Source organism: Aspergillus campestris (genome assembly GCF_002847485.1).
Source record: "Aspergillus campestris IBT 28561 chromosome Unknown P168scaffold_4, whole genome shotgun sequence".
Taxonomy (NCBI): Eukaryota; Fungi; Ascomycota; class Eurotiomycetes; order Eurotiales; family Aspergillaceae; genus Aspergillus; species Aspergillus campestris.
In genome coordinates, this window is record NW_020194339.1 from 1,787,518 (window position 1) to 1,801,660 (window position 14,143).

The 14,143-nt window shown below is 56.5% G+C and overlaps 4 protein-coding genes across 4 annotated transcripts; 2 read left to right on the forward strand and 2 right to left on the reverse strand.

Moving 5' to 3' along the window:
• Positions 1–116: 116 nt before the first annotated feature.
• P168DRAFT_317478 (ATP-binding protein) lies at positions 117–6,236 on the forward strand (the record flags this gene model as incomplete). The annotated part of the gene is made up of 3 exons (XM_024840107.1): positions 117–455; positions 532–5,544; positions 5,598–6,236. 3 exons carry the CDS (start codon positions 117–119, stop codon positions 6,234–6,236), a joined length of 5,991 nt encoding a protein of 1,996 aa, XP_024694569.1.
• Positions 6,237–6,726: 490 nt separating this feature from the next.
• Positions 6,727–9,028, reverse strand: P168DRAFT_233811 (bifunctional aminopeptidase/epoxide hydrolase; the record flags this gene model as incomplete). The annotated part of the gene is made up of 10 exons (XM_024833388.1): positions 6,727–6,853; positions 6,921–7,408; positions 7,457–7,685; positions 7,732–7,745; positions 7,794–7,919; positions 7,970–8,089; positions 8,134–8,251; positions 8,303–8,519; positions 8,570–8,654; positions 8,705–9,028. The coding sequence occupies 10 exons, from the start codon at positions 9,026–9,028 to the stop codon at positions 6,727–6,729; spliced, it is 1,848 nt and encodes a 615-aa protein (XP_024694570.1).
• Positions 9,029–9,352: 324 nt separating this feature from the next.
• P168DRAFT_289382 (serine incorporator domain-containing protein) lies at positions 9,353–11,195 on the reverse strand. The gene is made up of 4 exons (XM_024836988.1): positions 11,084–11,195; positions 10,954–11,033; positions 10,307–10,895; positions 9,353–10,251 (listed from the first exon to the last, which is right to left on the reverse strand). Exons 1-4 carry the CDS (start codon positions 11,132–11,134, stop codon positions 9,532–9,534), a joined length of 1,440 nt encoding a protein of 479 aa, XP_024694571.1. The 5' UTR covers positions 11,135–11,195; the 3' UTR covers positions 9,353–9,531.
• A 277-nt stretch (positions 11,196–11,472) lies between these two features.
• On the forward strand, positions 11,473–14,117 carry P168DRAFT_289383 (putative MFS transporter). Its single transcript, XM_024836989.1, has 8 exons — positions 11,473–11,884; positions 11,949–12,020; positions 12,078–12,210; positions 12,278–12,382; positions 12,434–13,055; positions 13,110–13,125; positions 13,174–13,291; positions 13,350–14,117. Exons 1-8 carry the CDS (start codon positions 11,807–11,809, stop codon positions 13,835–13,837), a joined length of 1,632 nt encoding a protein of 543 aa, XP_024694572.1. The 5' UTR covers positions 11,473–11,806; the 3' UTR covers positions 13,838–14,117.
• The last annotated feature ends 26 nt before the right edge of the window (positions 14,118–14,143 follow it).

Sequence of the window (14,143 nt, forward strand, 5' to 3'; positions counted from 1 at the left end):
TGCCATCGTAATAATGACCCTTGGCGGACTTAGCCGGGAGTTTCATATATCTTGCGTTCCGCAGCGCTTTCGTTCCTACTGTTCCTTTGGTAGACTATCGTCCTTAATGATACAGCATGTCTACATCCTACACAGATAGCGGAGGGGGCTCCCGATCGCTCCCTACGCTTCGGGAGATGGTTGATACCGTCTCCCTCGAATGTCCCGCCAGGCTCGGGATATCCGCCAAGGAGCTCCAGGCCAAGTCTCCGACTATTGATGACTTCTTCGATGCCATCGCCGCCGAAAGGCTGCGGCGCATGCCTGCCGATGGTAGTCGATTAGATGGCGCGCTATGTCGCGCATCTCGTCTGGCCTTTGCCGTGGGCTCCCTGCGAGACTCCGTCGTCTCCTTCATGAGCGGGGCCGACGAGGCTACCTCCATGATCTGGGGTGCAACTCTACTCTTGCTCGAGGTGAGTCGTGGGGATGATAGGATCGTCCTGGTACTTTCACAACCCCGTCCCGGACTAATGTGTTATGATGTTATAGGGAGGCATTGAGCATGTCGATACCCTGGATAGTGTCTTCGGCCAGTACGGTCGAGTGACCTTGGGCATCTCCCTGCTTCTGCAGCAGGAGTCCTACTTTCAAAGCTCTCGCGCGCTCCAGCAGGAGGTCGCCTTGATCTACGCCCATCTACTTCAACTCGTGGTTCATGTCGCGATGGAAACCCGTCAGGGTGCGCGCACCCAGAACTGGTCAGTCATGGGAGAAGCGGTCAACACCAACTTTTTCCGCTACTTCAACAACTTCGCTGCCCACTGGCGCAAGATGTCCAGCCTCGTCCTGGAGTCTGACGCCGCACATGTCCCTGCGATCGAGCTAGAATCGATCTATCAGTTCCTCGAGCTACAGGACCGCCCACTACAAACTCTGCTGGAGGGTAACGGCCACTCCCTGGTGGACGGCTCATTCGCCTGGTTCGACCCTCATCTGACCACTTTCGCCCTGGGCCGCCGCAACCTGATGCTGGTCTCTGGCAATCCCGGAAGCGGAAAGAGTGCGCTGGCCCAGTGGACGACTGAAAAGCTGCAAGTCTCGTCGGAGTTCGACATTTGGAACGCCATCAACGTGTCGATCCGTTCCGATGTCCCCATCACCACGTTGACCCTGAGTACTCTCAAGAGTACCTTGGTCCAAATGCTGGATCGCTGTGCCAGCAACCGCATGGCCCAAGAGTCCATCATCACCGAAGTCGCCACTGCGGTCAACTTGGCCGTCCGCGGAGCCTCCGATGCCCAGGTGGAGGAGCAGCTCTGGGTCGCCATCAAGGCCGCGATGCGGTCTAACGTCCATTTCATGCTCGTGGTGGATGGAATCGACCAGCTCAAGCACGCGGACTCAACCGTGGGGGCCTTCTTGCAGCAGCTGCAAAGCGCCGTGTCGCAGCGGAACGTCCCGTCCAAGCTCATCGTCTTCAGCCGCCCGCTGCCTGTCTCCCAGCTGCCCGCTCGCGACACCAGTACGATGGAACAGATCGTGATGGACCCGGCAACCACCCAAAATGACCTCCTCACGCACATGGGCGACATGATGGCGTCTGACGCGGCCTTCTCGGGGCTAGATACCTCCCAACGGGAGGCGCTGGCAACCGCCGTGGTTCCCCGTGCGCAGGGCTGTTTCGTCTGGGCGCAGATGGCCATCGAGGCTGTGCGCCACGAGAACACTTTCCACGAGATGTTCTCGACTTTGAAGAAAGCCCCGAACACGCTGGGCGAACTCATCGATAGCCACATTCACAACACTAGCTTGAACCGTACCGGAACCAGTTCCTTGCTGTCCTGGCTGGCCGCAGCCGAACGGCCCCTCCGTGTTCAGGAAGTCGAGCAGTTGCTCGCGGTCGACGAGAACACCTACAGAGTGGGCCCTCGCCCATCCAGACTCGACCGAGACGTCTTCCTGCCTTTGTCTCGCTTGGTCGCTGTGCGGGACGGCTTTGTCGGCTTCCGTCACCCCATGATCCGGGAGCATATTCAGGCGCGCGCTCAGATGCACCAGCACGTCCCTTTCAACCTGACCGACGGTCATTACAGTCTCTTACTCCACTGCCTTGCCTGGGTTCGTTGGTCCGTGCCGGAGGAGCCGGAGGTTGCCTGGGATAAGCTAAACATCATGGCCCGCGATCGCTACCTGGACGCCTATGTACTCCTCGAGTATACCTCCCGGTACTGGCTGTCGCATATGCTGGCCTCGCCCGTGGCATCCACTGCGCGCGAGTTCAACTTCACAAACGCATTCCGGCGTGCCATGCCGGAGTCGGCGCTCTTTGCTCGGATCGAGCTGACCAACAAAGAGTCGCAGTTTAGCCGCTCGAGCATCGTCGAGCTCTACCGCCTGTCGGTTGCCGTGCGCCGCGGCGTGCTCGGTGCCGACTCGCCTGCCCTGCTCCAGAGCTTGATCCTCAGTGCGCGTGCTGCCGATCTGGCCAAGACATCCTGGGCGAATGACCACCTTTTCGAGGCGTGGACCCGCAGCCGCAAAATGCTGGGCAATACCAATGCAATCACCCAATCTTTGGAGCAGATGCTGGTGGCCACTCCGGAAGGCCGAGGCAAGGCTGACCGGACTGCCGGTCTCAGGAGCGATGCCCTCCGTGATATGATTTTTGCCAACTGGGACTCGTCTGATATCAGCTTTGCGCAGCGGCTGCAGTATCTCGACCGACTGGTGAAGACCTATCAGGAGGATAACGAGCACAAGGCTGCGTACGAATCGTCCAGGAAGTTCTACAAGCAGACCCAGAGAACCTATGGCCCCCATTCCTCTGAAACTATGCAGGCGGCCGATTTCTTGACGGAACACTTCACCATCCAGCCCCCAGACGAGTTGGCGATTGATCTGGCGCAAACTAAGTACGAGACCATGTTGCGGTCTATGGACGCATCGGATCCTCGCCGCATTGCCTACGCCATCGCCCTGGCGCAGATGTACGAGGATAACAAGCAGGCCTCCAAGGCTGAGTCCGTGCTCTCCCGTCTCTGGTCTGGCGTGTCTGCGCGCGAGGTCGACACCAGCGCTACCTGGGACCAGAAGACCAAGGTCGCCTTCTACTACTCGCAGTTCTTGCGCCGTCAAGATCGCCCCACCGAGGCCACTGCGATCCTGCGGGAGCTCTCCGCCGACCTTGAAGCCGACGGCGGCGTCCGGTCTTCGGAAATGGTCCAGCGTGCTGAAGAGCTACGCGAAGAGGCGCGCCAGATGCGCATGGCCGACATGGAGCGGGCGCTTTCCCTCCAGATCTGGAAATACTATCAGTCCAGTGGCCAGGTGTACTCGACGGAGGCGGTTGCTCTGGCCGAGTACCTGGCCAAGGACGTCATCTCCAGCAAGGGAACCGTCCCCAACATCAATGCTTTGTCCGCGGAGGAGAGAGACCTTCTGCCCGCTTGGATCGACTCCATCGCGTCGGCGGGCAATGACCAACAGACGGTGTCACTCATGGGTCTGTGCCATCAGTTGGCAAATCTGCACATCCGCAGCGAAGAGTGGCTCGAGGGCAGTGAGACTGCGCTCGCCGTGCTGAAGCACGTCTGGCCCTCGGTCGAGGATCCCCACTCAAAGGCCAGGTTCCCCTCGGACCAGGCGCCGCTGATCGCCACCCTCGCGCTGGACCACGGCTACTGCCTGTTCCGCCAGCTGAATGTGCCTACCGCGACGAACGTCTACGGAAATGCGTTCAAGGCGTCTATCACCGCTGACCAAGTGGCGGTGCCGTCCGTCACCGCAGTTGTCAAGTCGGTGGTCGAGTTCTACGAGACTACCTTCCAGTTCGACAAGGCCTTGGTGCTTCTGCACCAGGTCAGCGAATTCTTTGCCTCCCGGCTCGGCGAGAATGACAAGCACACGATCGATAGTCGGTACTACGAAGCTGACCTGGCTTTGCGACTCAACCGCCGCGAAGAAGCAGGCGACAGCTACCGCCATATCTATCGTGCTTGCATCCGTGACGGCAAGGTCACTACGTCCGGTGTGCGGGCTGCTGTTGCTCTGGTGACCCTGTACGAGCAGGACAAGCAGTACGACGCTGCTCTGCAGGTCTATCGTCATCTGTGGCCCACGCTAGTGCGGTTCGACGAGAAGGATGGGTACGACCGTGCTCTGCTTGAGGGCCTGCTCCCCAAGACCTACACCGGCTACATGTCGATTTTGGGTCAGATGGACCAGCAGACCGCATATAACGAACGCTACCAGGTCGCATCGCAACAGCAGCAGCTGTGCCGCAAGCTGTACGGGCCTACCAACAGTCGCACACGCGATGCCACCCTGAGCCTTGCTGCGCTTTGTGCGAACAGCGACCGCCACACCACCGAAGCCATCAATCTGTACCATCAAGTCCTGCGGACCCCTGAATGGGTGGCTTCTAGCGAGGCATCGCACGATCTGCCTGACATGGCCGAGCCTCTACCGATCAGTATCAAACACCAGATGGCTCAGCTGTATCTCCGTCAGAAGGATACCAGCCCGGAGGCTCGCGAGCTGTACCTGGAAGAGCTGGCCCTAGCCAAGCAGCAACAAGGCCTGTCCGCCCCTGCTACGCTGCTCTGGCTGCGTGAGCTTGCCATGATGTATGTCTCTGAGGACACGACGTCGTCCCGTCGCCAGGGTACCGACTTGCTGCAGACTCACGTCGACGAGATTGTCCACGTCACGGCGAACCGGGAGACTCTCATTGACCGGGCGCACCGCCTGGCCGAGATATATCTGGAATGCGGACTCATTGACGAAGGCAACACCTTGATCAACGAGATGCACCAGCACGTGATCCACGACACTCCAGTGTCGCAGCGACAGGCCCTGAACGAATACCGACCTGCCGTGTTCGTGGCCAGCTTCGAAGAGGTCTTCGGCAAGCGCCGCACCTTCAGCCAGATCATGGCTGACCTGTCGCGCGAAGGCCAGGTCTACAACACGTTCCAGCAGAGCCTGTCCAGCCACGACCTGATGTCGACGCTTGCAGCGGGCGAGAAACTGCACCGCCTGCAGACGGACCAGAAGCGTTCCATGGCCGCCCAGACCACGCAGGACAAGTTGTACGAATACTTCTGCAACAACCTGTCCGTGTCGCAGTCTCTGCGCAGCAAGCAAGTCATCCGCCATTTCTACGACATCTGCCGCCGCGAGTCCTTGCACGAGGACTACAACATCAACATTGTCACGAAGACCACGGGCTTTGTGCGGGATCTGTGCGACAGCTCTCGCTTCCAGGAGGCGGCCGATGTGACGAGCGTGTTCCACTCGTTCGTGCATTTGACTGATGGTCTGAAGTCTACGGAGAGCATCTTTACCTCCATCAAGATCTGTCTCTATCTGAACGGATACCAGACCAGCAAGTGCTCGAACGAGATGACTGCCAAAAACATGTCGCTGGAGTCCAAGATGCTTCTGCAGGAGATCATGTCCAATGCCAACGAGCTGTCGCTGGAGTTCTCTGAACTGCCGTTCGACGAGCTCAACGATGTCATTACGGTGTTGGGTGAACACGAGATGTTCGAAGACCTCGAGGTATGTCCCCCCATCCGTAGAACCACCTTGCAACCCCGACTAACAAAACACAGGTCATCCTCACCGATCTGTGGACCTCGCGGATGGTCCAAAAGACCTGGTCCCTCCCCGTCGTGGTGTGGATCGGCCGCCGTCTCGTGGAAACCCGCTTCTGCCGCGGCAATGTCGCCTCGGCCACACAGCTCGGCAAAGACATCTGCTACAACCTTCGCCAAGTCTGGGGCAACTGCGACCCGGTCACCCTGGAGATGTCCAAGCTGCTGTCCGGCCTGTACAACGCCTCAGGCAACTACCTCGCAGCGGCCGCACTGCACGAATCCGCCCTAGCGGAGCTGCTCAACAGCGACGCCGACGACCACCAAGCCGCCGTCAAAGCCGTCACGCAGCACCTCGAGCTCCTGCAGCACACGCAGGCCCGCCTCTCCCGACAAGGCCAGAGCGCCGCCGTGGACGCCCAAGTAGCGGAAGACCGCGTCAAGCTGATCGCCACCAAGTTCGGCATCTCCTCGTCCAAGCTGATCTCAGCCGTCGACTCCAACCAAGACGTCGGCATGTGGCAGCGTCCGCGCCGCTTCAGCCTCGACGTCGAGGACCCCTCCGCGCACCAGAACCACCTGCGGCGGTCGAGCGGAGCCGCCTTGTTGAATGGAAATGCGGGCGGCGCGAAGCGCGTGTCTATCACTGCGCTATAATACCTTCTTTTATTCCTCGATTGTGATCTTTGGTTTCGATATCTGATTGTCGTTTTTAGTGTAATTATTGTACCTATCTAATGGTATGCGGCGGAGGAAACTGATAGGGTAGTATATATATAGTTGAATGAATGTTTTATTTTGAATTTATATATGGGGTGGGTGATTGCGGTGTGTATGATACCGTCACATTCTGCATACAGCTTGATGAGCGCTCTGTATGAGTAAGTCAAGAGACCTACAGTTACACTCAAGTACTACATAATTAAAAAAGTAGGCAGGAGAGGAAGAAGAACAGGTATACCAGCACACGATATATATTCCGAGAATCAACAATGTAAATGCGGCTACGATGTTAACCGAACATTCTCCATTTTAATAATTGCCTTGTTGCAAGAAATCACGACTCGGCTACAAATGATATATATTTCACGGCAGTATTGTCCATCACATTGAACTAACCCTATATCCAGTGCAATCTCCTATCAGCTTATGCGTCCTTCTTCCCAAAGAGGTCTTTCTCGACCATGGAGCGGCAGATGGGATGGTAGAAGTCCTTGTTCTTTTCGAACGTCTCGGCTGCGAGTTTGGGGTCGACGCGCGAGAGGTTGCGGTACCTGGATGTAATTGTTAAATTATGTTCGTAGGACAGATATAGACTGGGGATGGGTTGGGGGCACGTACAGAGGCCGCACGAATTTCATGCGCCCAATCCGACCGAGCAGGTCCGCGGCGGGAGCAAGCACGCTCTTATCTCCGGCTTTCAAGCCGACCTGACAGTACAGGTTTGCGACTTCGATGTTCTTCGTCGTGGTGAGGCCGTAGACTTCGCCCATGAGCTTGGATAGCTCGGGGGAGAGGGGCTTCGGCGCGGTGAGGAACTGCTCCAGGAAGACGACGATCTGGTTGGCGGTCAGGCCATCGATGTCGCTGGGCTGGGGCTTGAAGGGTGATTCTGGCAGGGACTCCCATTGCTTGGCGAGCTTGTAGACTACGTCTACGAGGGAGGTGTCGAATTGCGGCTTGGGTGGGAGGCCTGGGGCGTAGAACCACTTGTCCCAGTCGAGGGAGGTGAGGAGCTTGGAGGCTTCGGCGTCGGATTGGAAGAATTCGAGGATCGTGGCTTTGAATTCGTATGAGTCCAGAGATTTTTCCTTGAAGGTTGTGAAGTACTGTATGGTATTAGTTTGACTCGAGACGAGAAAGAGGGAAGAACTCACGTGGGGAATGAACTGGTCGAATTTCTGCTTCCCGACCAAGGTCTCTAGGTGGTACAGGAAGTTGAACCCCTTCTCGTAGGGGATGCTCGAGAACGCATCGTCAGGATCCTTGCCTTTCAGGTCGGTAATCAGTCGGGTAAACTCGTGGTCGGCGCCATAATGGTCTACCGAGTCTGCGAGCGCCTTCCAGCCGATGATGGCAGAGAAATGCCGATAGGCCTCGCCGTGTCTGAACAGTTAGTGGTTGATTTCAAGCCCAAGGTGCTCCTACTCACACTGCTGCCAATATCTAGTAATCGTCAGTTTGAGTATTCCCAGCATTGAAAAGAACACTTACCCGTCTCTCCAGGTAGGTGGTCCAGCCCTCGTTCAGCCAGAAGTGCTCCCACGAAGCATTGGTCACCAGGTTTCCACTCCAGCTGTGGGCCAGTTCGTGAGCAATGACGTCCACGTTCTCTCGGTCCTAGTCCGTGTCAGATCAATGGTCATCGTCTGCGACAACAGGTAATCTACCTTGGAGATGATGCTAGGCGTGGCAAAGGTGAAGATTGGGTTCTCCATCCCTCCGTAGGGAAAGCTAGGAGGAAGGATCAAGACATTGTATTCACCCCAAACATAGGGATAGACGATTTTCTAAGACAGTCAGCGAGTCCCACCAAATAGTCGATTTCACGCACCTCAATCGCATTGATGAACTTTTCCGTGTCCGCCTCGAGCTCCCACTGGCACTCTTGTAATTTGTCGGGGCTGGTAGCGACGACGCTGCGCGGCCCAATGGAGGCTTCCGAGATATCCCTTGATGGACAAGTTAGGCAAGTCTATAAACCTAGAGGAACAGCAACCTACCCACTAGCCAACGCGAACAGGTAGCTCGGAATCGGGACCTTCTGGTGGAACTGGTACACGCTCTGCCCCTCAGAGCCACTCGATGGCTTGCGAACGGGCAATCCGCTGGCAATCACCGGATGAGGCGAGGTGATGTTAAAGTCTAGCGTGCTCTTGACATCCGGCGTATCCTGGCACGGGAAGATCGACCGCGCGTGAATCGCCTGGCACTGAGAAACTGCAAACCGTCAACGCCGTCCCAACTTCCAATGAGGTCACATGACGTACACATATAGGGGTGCTTTTTGTTGGATGTCTGCGCGGGAGTCAACCACTGCAGTGCCGTGCACTTATCCGTGGTCTTGACAGATATCTAGTGGCGTGTTAGCTGTGTGTAATAGAAAACCGACACGATAGCCATACGTCGACATCAACGGTCTCGTCGAGCTTCACGCCCTGGTCCAGCTTGATCTTCAAAGCAGTCCCATACGGCTCCATCCGCGGTAGAAGCTCCCAGGTCGAGGACTTGCCGTCGACCTTGACGTCGCCGACATCCAGGTAGCTCGTGTCGAAGATGATCTCCGTGGACGACGCGTCGGTGATCGACCGAAGCTTGTGGATCACATTTCCGGCAAGCTTTCTCTGCTCGAAGAGAATGTCAAAATTCGCGGTAATATGGGTCGATCGCCAGTTGTTGTAGTTGCTCAGGGTGTTGGGATCCCTGGGGGTATTGATCGTCGTGGCCATCGTGCGTCTGTGGACCGTCCACCGAAACTGAATCGAAGCTGACTTGGGGCCAATACTGAACGTGGGCAGATGGGAACTGCAGGACAATCGAGAGAGGAGGACCCGGCTCATCAGGTGGGGTTCTCTTAACTGATAAGGAGAGGGGCAGGGGACGTTAATGCGGGCGCAGATGAGGGGAGAAGAAGAGCGATGTGGGATGGTTTGTTTTGGGTCTAACGTTACATGCGGAGGAGCTTCTTCTCCGCTTACCCGCGGGGTTGCAGATTATCACCCACCAGACAAATCTGAACTACGCAGAACTAGAAGGAAAATTATAGATATTGAGGATAGTATAGTATCATGAGTACAGACAGAATCGCTGCGTCTGTAAAATTCGGTTGCAACATTCTAAAAAACTAAAAAGACATGCTAATGGAAACGACCGAATGTGCGACCATCGCACAACCCCAACTCCAGGAACCATAATTACAGGAATCCGGATCGACCAGCTCTAGAGGTCAATACTAATAGGTATCAAAACGATCGGGCAGAACAACCGGGGCAACCAAGGTCCACAGGTAGATCGCATAGCAGACCCATGCGCTGATGATCTTCACCCAACTGGCCCAGTAGGTCCGGCCCACCGGCGCAAAGTCGTCCACCGTGTCCGGGTCCAGGTTCTGGGTCAGCAAGGTCGCCACCCAGGTTGTGGCCAAGAAGAAGATCACGTGGAACAGGGAGTAGTTGTACTGGGTCGATCCCCGCTCGTCATCCCGATCCTGGCCATCGTCCGACTCGTCGTCGCTGTCTTCGTCCAACGCGCTGGCGGGGAGACTGCCGCTGGCGACGGCTCGCCGCAGAACCTCGGCGCGCATCTCCCGGCGAGCGGTCGGCTGCTGGGTCACCAAACCATGCTCGTTGTCGTCCGTCCCGACGGCGGAGTAACCGTGTCCGCCCTTGGACCCTAGCGCAATACCCTGGGTCGCCGCACGGGTCGTCGTGTACGCGATGGTGGCCATGGTGACGATCGCGCCCAGCACAATCGTCGCCGTTCTCGTGCCGCGCGCGCGGATCAACGGGTTGCAGCTGTTGTCATCGGGTTCCATCGACACCGCCGACATGGTCAAGTATGTGCAGTATGCAGTCACCATCGCGGCCTGTGCCAATCCCGCCCGGGGGTTGGCCTCCTGGACGACGGGTTGGACCGACACGAAGGAGGTGATTAAGAATACGACCAGATTGATCTGAAACGTCAGTAATGGTCGACAGTGGAGGGGAGAAGATCGAGTCTGCACGTACCGTGATTGCTGCCTGGTTCATGTGGCACTGGCTGCGCGCGAAGAAGATATACATCAAAATCGTCATCACGAGCGACGAAACGTACATTCCCACCGTGGAGCCGATCAGCAAGCCCCGCCAGAGACCCGACCCGCTGTCCTCGATCTTCTGCAGACAGAGCTCGGCCCACGAATGGGCCAGGTCCACCAACAGGATCAAGCCCAGCAGGAGGAAGAGCATGGCGCACAGGAACGCAATGTAGGTGCCGTAGACGAAGAAGAACTGTTCAGGAATGAAGAACGAGGCGACGACCAGGAGGATCCACAGAACGACCTTGGGGCCCCAGAAGCCGTTCTGTAGAGCCGCCCGACCGTTCCTGGTCGATCGGACCCCCAGGAGCATGAACGCGAGGATCAGATGGAAGAGACCCAAAGCGAAGTTGATGCGATGGACGGCGACCCAACCGTGGCATTCTTTCCCGTCGCATTTGATTTCCATGTAATCCAACGTCATGTTCTGTAACTTTTTCAGGGCCCACGGGGTGAGCATGATCCAGGATATGATCGAGTTGATGAGTAGGATGAACGCATATGCGATTCTCGTGGCCATGCTGCATTACTGTCAGTTCCAGTCCGATCGAATTCCCAGTCTACTCCCGGTCTCCCTACCTGTTCTGAAACTTCCCACATGCGCTACACACCGCCGAGCACGTCGCAGCACCACAACATGATGTCGCAACGGTGATGAGCTATGCTTATGGTCAGTCTGCAATTCTTCCGGATAGAGGGAATGACGTACCGTGCTGGCGCTGGGAAGGGCCAAGAGAGGAATCGAGAGGAGAGCCCCCATGGTGTTGAAGTGAACCAGGTCAACCAGGTCAGACAGTAGGGATGTGAATATTGATCGTTCTCTTCAAATAGGAAGCAGAAGAGTGTCTATCACACTTGTCGCAAGTGATCCAACAGAAGCGGAGGCAAACGGAGACAAACGGCGACGGCGTCACGTTGCCTCGCGGGCGGTGAGTCAGGTGGTCAGCCGGTCAGGTGATCGATGATGATGCCAAGACGCGGGCAATTATCGGCCCGGGGATGCATGCATTGGCATTACGTAATATGCATTCTCCCGGGCATAACGGTCTGTCCTCCGGGCTGCCTCAGGCCAGGTCTCCTTCCCCCTCGAATCGTTCTTGTTCTTCTTATCTGTCGTCTTTCTGTCTCTCCTTCACCCTCTTTTTGTATCTTTCTCTTTTCCACGGTCTTTCAATCCCTGTCTTTCCCCTTCTCTACTTCCCAAACCGCTGGTTGTTCGGTTTGGATGAGAGTCTTGCTTGTCCGCTCTCGGCCCTTCATTCGCGTCAAGTGACTACTTGGCTTATCTGTCCCGCGGCTTTGGGTTTATGACCTCAACGTGACCAATCGTTCTGGATAACGATATCAACCACTGCCCCTCTTTCGCTACGTCGGTCGTGTGTCTGAACGGGCTTTTTGACGACCTAGAGTATATCGAACGCATGATTTCACCATGGCAGACTCGACAACATCGAAGCGGGTTATCTCCGTGATTGCGGGAACCCTCGTGGCCTTGGCCTGTGGTACCAACGTGCGGCTCTCTTAGGTTTGAATGCGACACATCGGCCTGAGGGACTGGACTGACAGATGGACAGTATGCATATTCTGCATGGGCCCCTCAATTTGCCCACAAGATGAAAATCTCGTCCACCGAGAGCAACTTCATTGTAAGGCTTCTTGCGTCTTCGTGCCCCCCGGGGTGGATGGTCGTTGACTGGTTCTAGGGTGCGGCCGGTAACTTGGGAATGTACGCTTCGGGGATCCCGTTGGGGCTGTTGACGGATGCTCGGGGACCCCGTCTCACCACCTTTATCGGGGGTATTGCCCTTGGAATCGGGTATTATCCGATCTATCAGGGTGGGTGACAGTCTCCCCCTCTGTGATGGTGCGGAGTCGTGTGCTGATCTGTCGTTCGGGAATCTAGCCTATAACCAGGGGCAGGGATCACTGGGGATCGCGTTGCTCTCGTTATTCTGCTTCCTTACGGGTTTTGGAAGTTGCTCTGCCTTTTCCGCTTCGATCAAGACCGGTATGTCAACATGGCATTTCATATTGTCCGTCCCCAACTGACAGATCTCAGCGGCATCCAATTTCCCCGATCACCGCGGAACCGCGACTGCATTTCCTCTCGCCGCCTTTGGCCTGAGCGCCTTCTTCTGGTCCACCGTTTCCGCTGTCCTCTTCAAAGATGATACCGGCCGATTCCTCCTGCTCCTCTCTCTGGGGACCTTCTTTCTCAACATGGTGTCCATTCCGTTCCTTCGAATCATGCCCCCGACCGAGGAGTATCAATCGCTGGCCCGGGAACGAGCCCCGGCCGAGACCCGCCGGCTTCGCAAGCACCGGTCCAGCGAGATGCTATCCGTGGGAGAGGCTGGCGATGAAGGTGCGCAGAGTTCTACCGCTTTCGAGTCTCAATCCCGACTTCACGTACGGTCCCAATCATCCGTGTCCAACTCGCACATGCGGACTCACAACCCCGACCTCGATGAAACGTCGTCGCTGGTATCCAAGACGACCTCGAGGCACTCGCGAGACTTTTACCAGGGGAATGAGGACGACGAGGACGATGGGCTGTCGGACGTTGGCCTTGACTCACCTCATCAAGACGTTAGGGGCATGGCGATGCTGCCGAGGGTCGAGTTTTGGCAGCTGTTTCTGACCATGGCGCTGCTGTCCGGAATCGGACTGATGACCATCAAGTTTGTCTCCCTGACAGTCTCCTTAGAAGTTGACCTAGGCTAACGGTTCTACAGCAATATTGGCAATACGGTAAGGGATATGGCCCCTCCTCATCTGACCCCATACTAATCCCGGCAGGCCAAGGCTTTGTGGATGCACTACGATGATAGCGCCGACGACAAGTTCATCCAGCAACGGCAGGTCATGCACGTGTCGGTCCTGTCCTTCGGCAACTTTGTTGGCCGGCTTCTCAGTGGTATGTGCTCCTGCTGTCCTGTCCGCAATTGGACCGGTCGTTGATAGCTTCATTCTAGGTATCGGCTCCGACATTCTGGTCATGAAACTGGACATGTCGCGATTCTGGTGTCTCTTCGTCTCCGCGTTCGTCTTCACCGTGACGCAGATGGCCGGCGCCGCGATCACCAACCCGCACCAGCTGGTGGTGGTATCGGGGTTCACCGGAGTCGCGTATGGCTTCCTGTTCGGAGTCTTCCCGTCCCTGGTCGCCCACACCTTTGGCATCGGCGGTCTCTCCCAGAATTGGGGCGTGATGACGCTGGCCCCGGTGTTGAGCGGCAACGTGTTCAACATGCTGTACGGCAGCATCTACGACCGTCACTCCATCGTGGGAGATGACGGCGACCGGGATTGCCTCGACGGTCTGGGCTGCTACCAGGCTGCCTACTACACCACCTTTTTCTCCGGGGTGGCGGGCATTCTGGTCTGTCTGTGGAGCATTGTGCGCGAGCGTCAGGTCCACGGGTCTTTCCGCAAGAAGCAGGACCATGAACGTTTGGCCTAAACGAGGGTCGACCGGTGCCGTGCACTTGGTTTGCGCCCGTTGGCTGAGGATTCGCACCCCTTCTTCCTTCTTTTGATCTTGTGAACCTTTTCTTATCTTGGACATATATACCCATGATTCAATCTCTTGATTTCTTTGCTTTGATCCCTGTCTCATCACAATTATATAGCTATTATTTAAGCTTGCGATCGTTATAGAATTGGCGGCGGTCTCCTGATGAACTGCAAATGCAAGCATGTTCTCTCGTGCTACTAAAAGGGGAAGTACCACGCAGCTAGAGATATACAATGACATTATAACCCTATA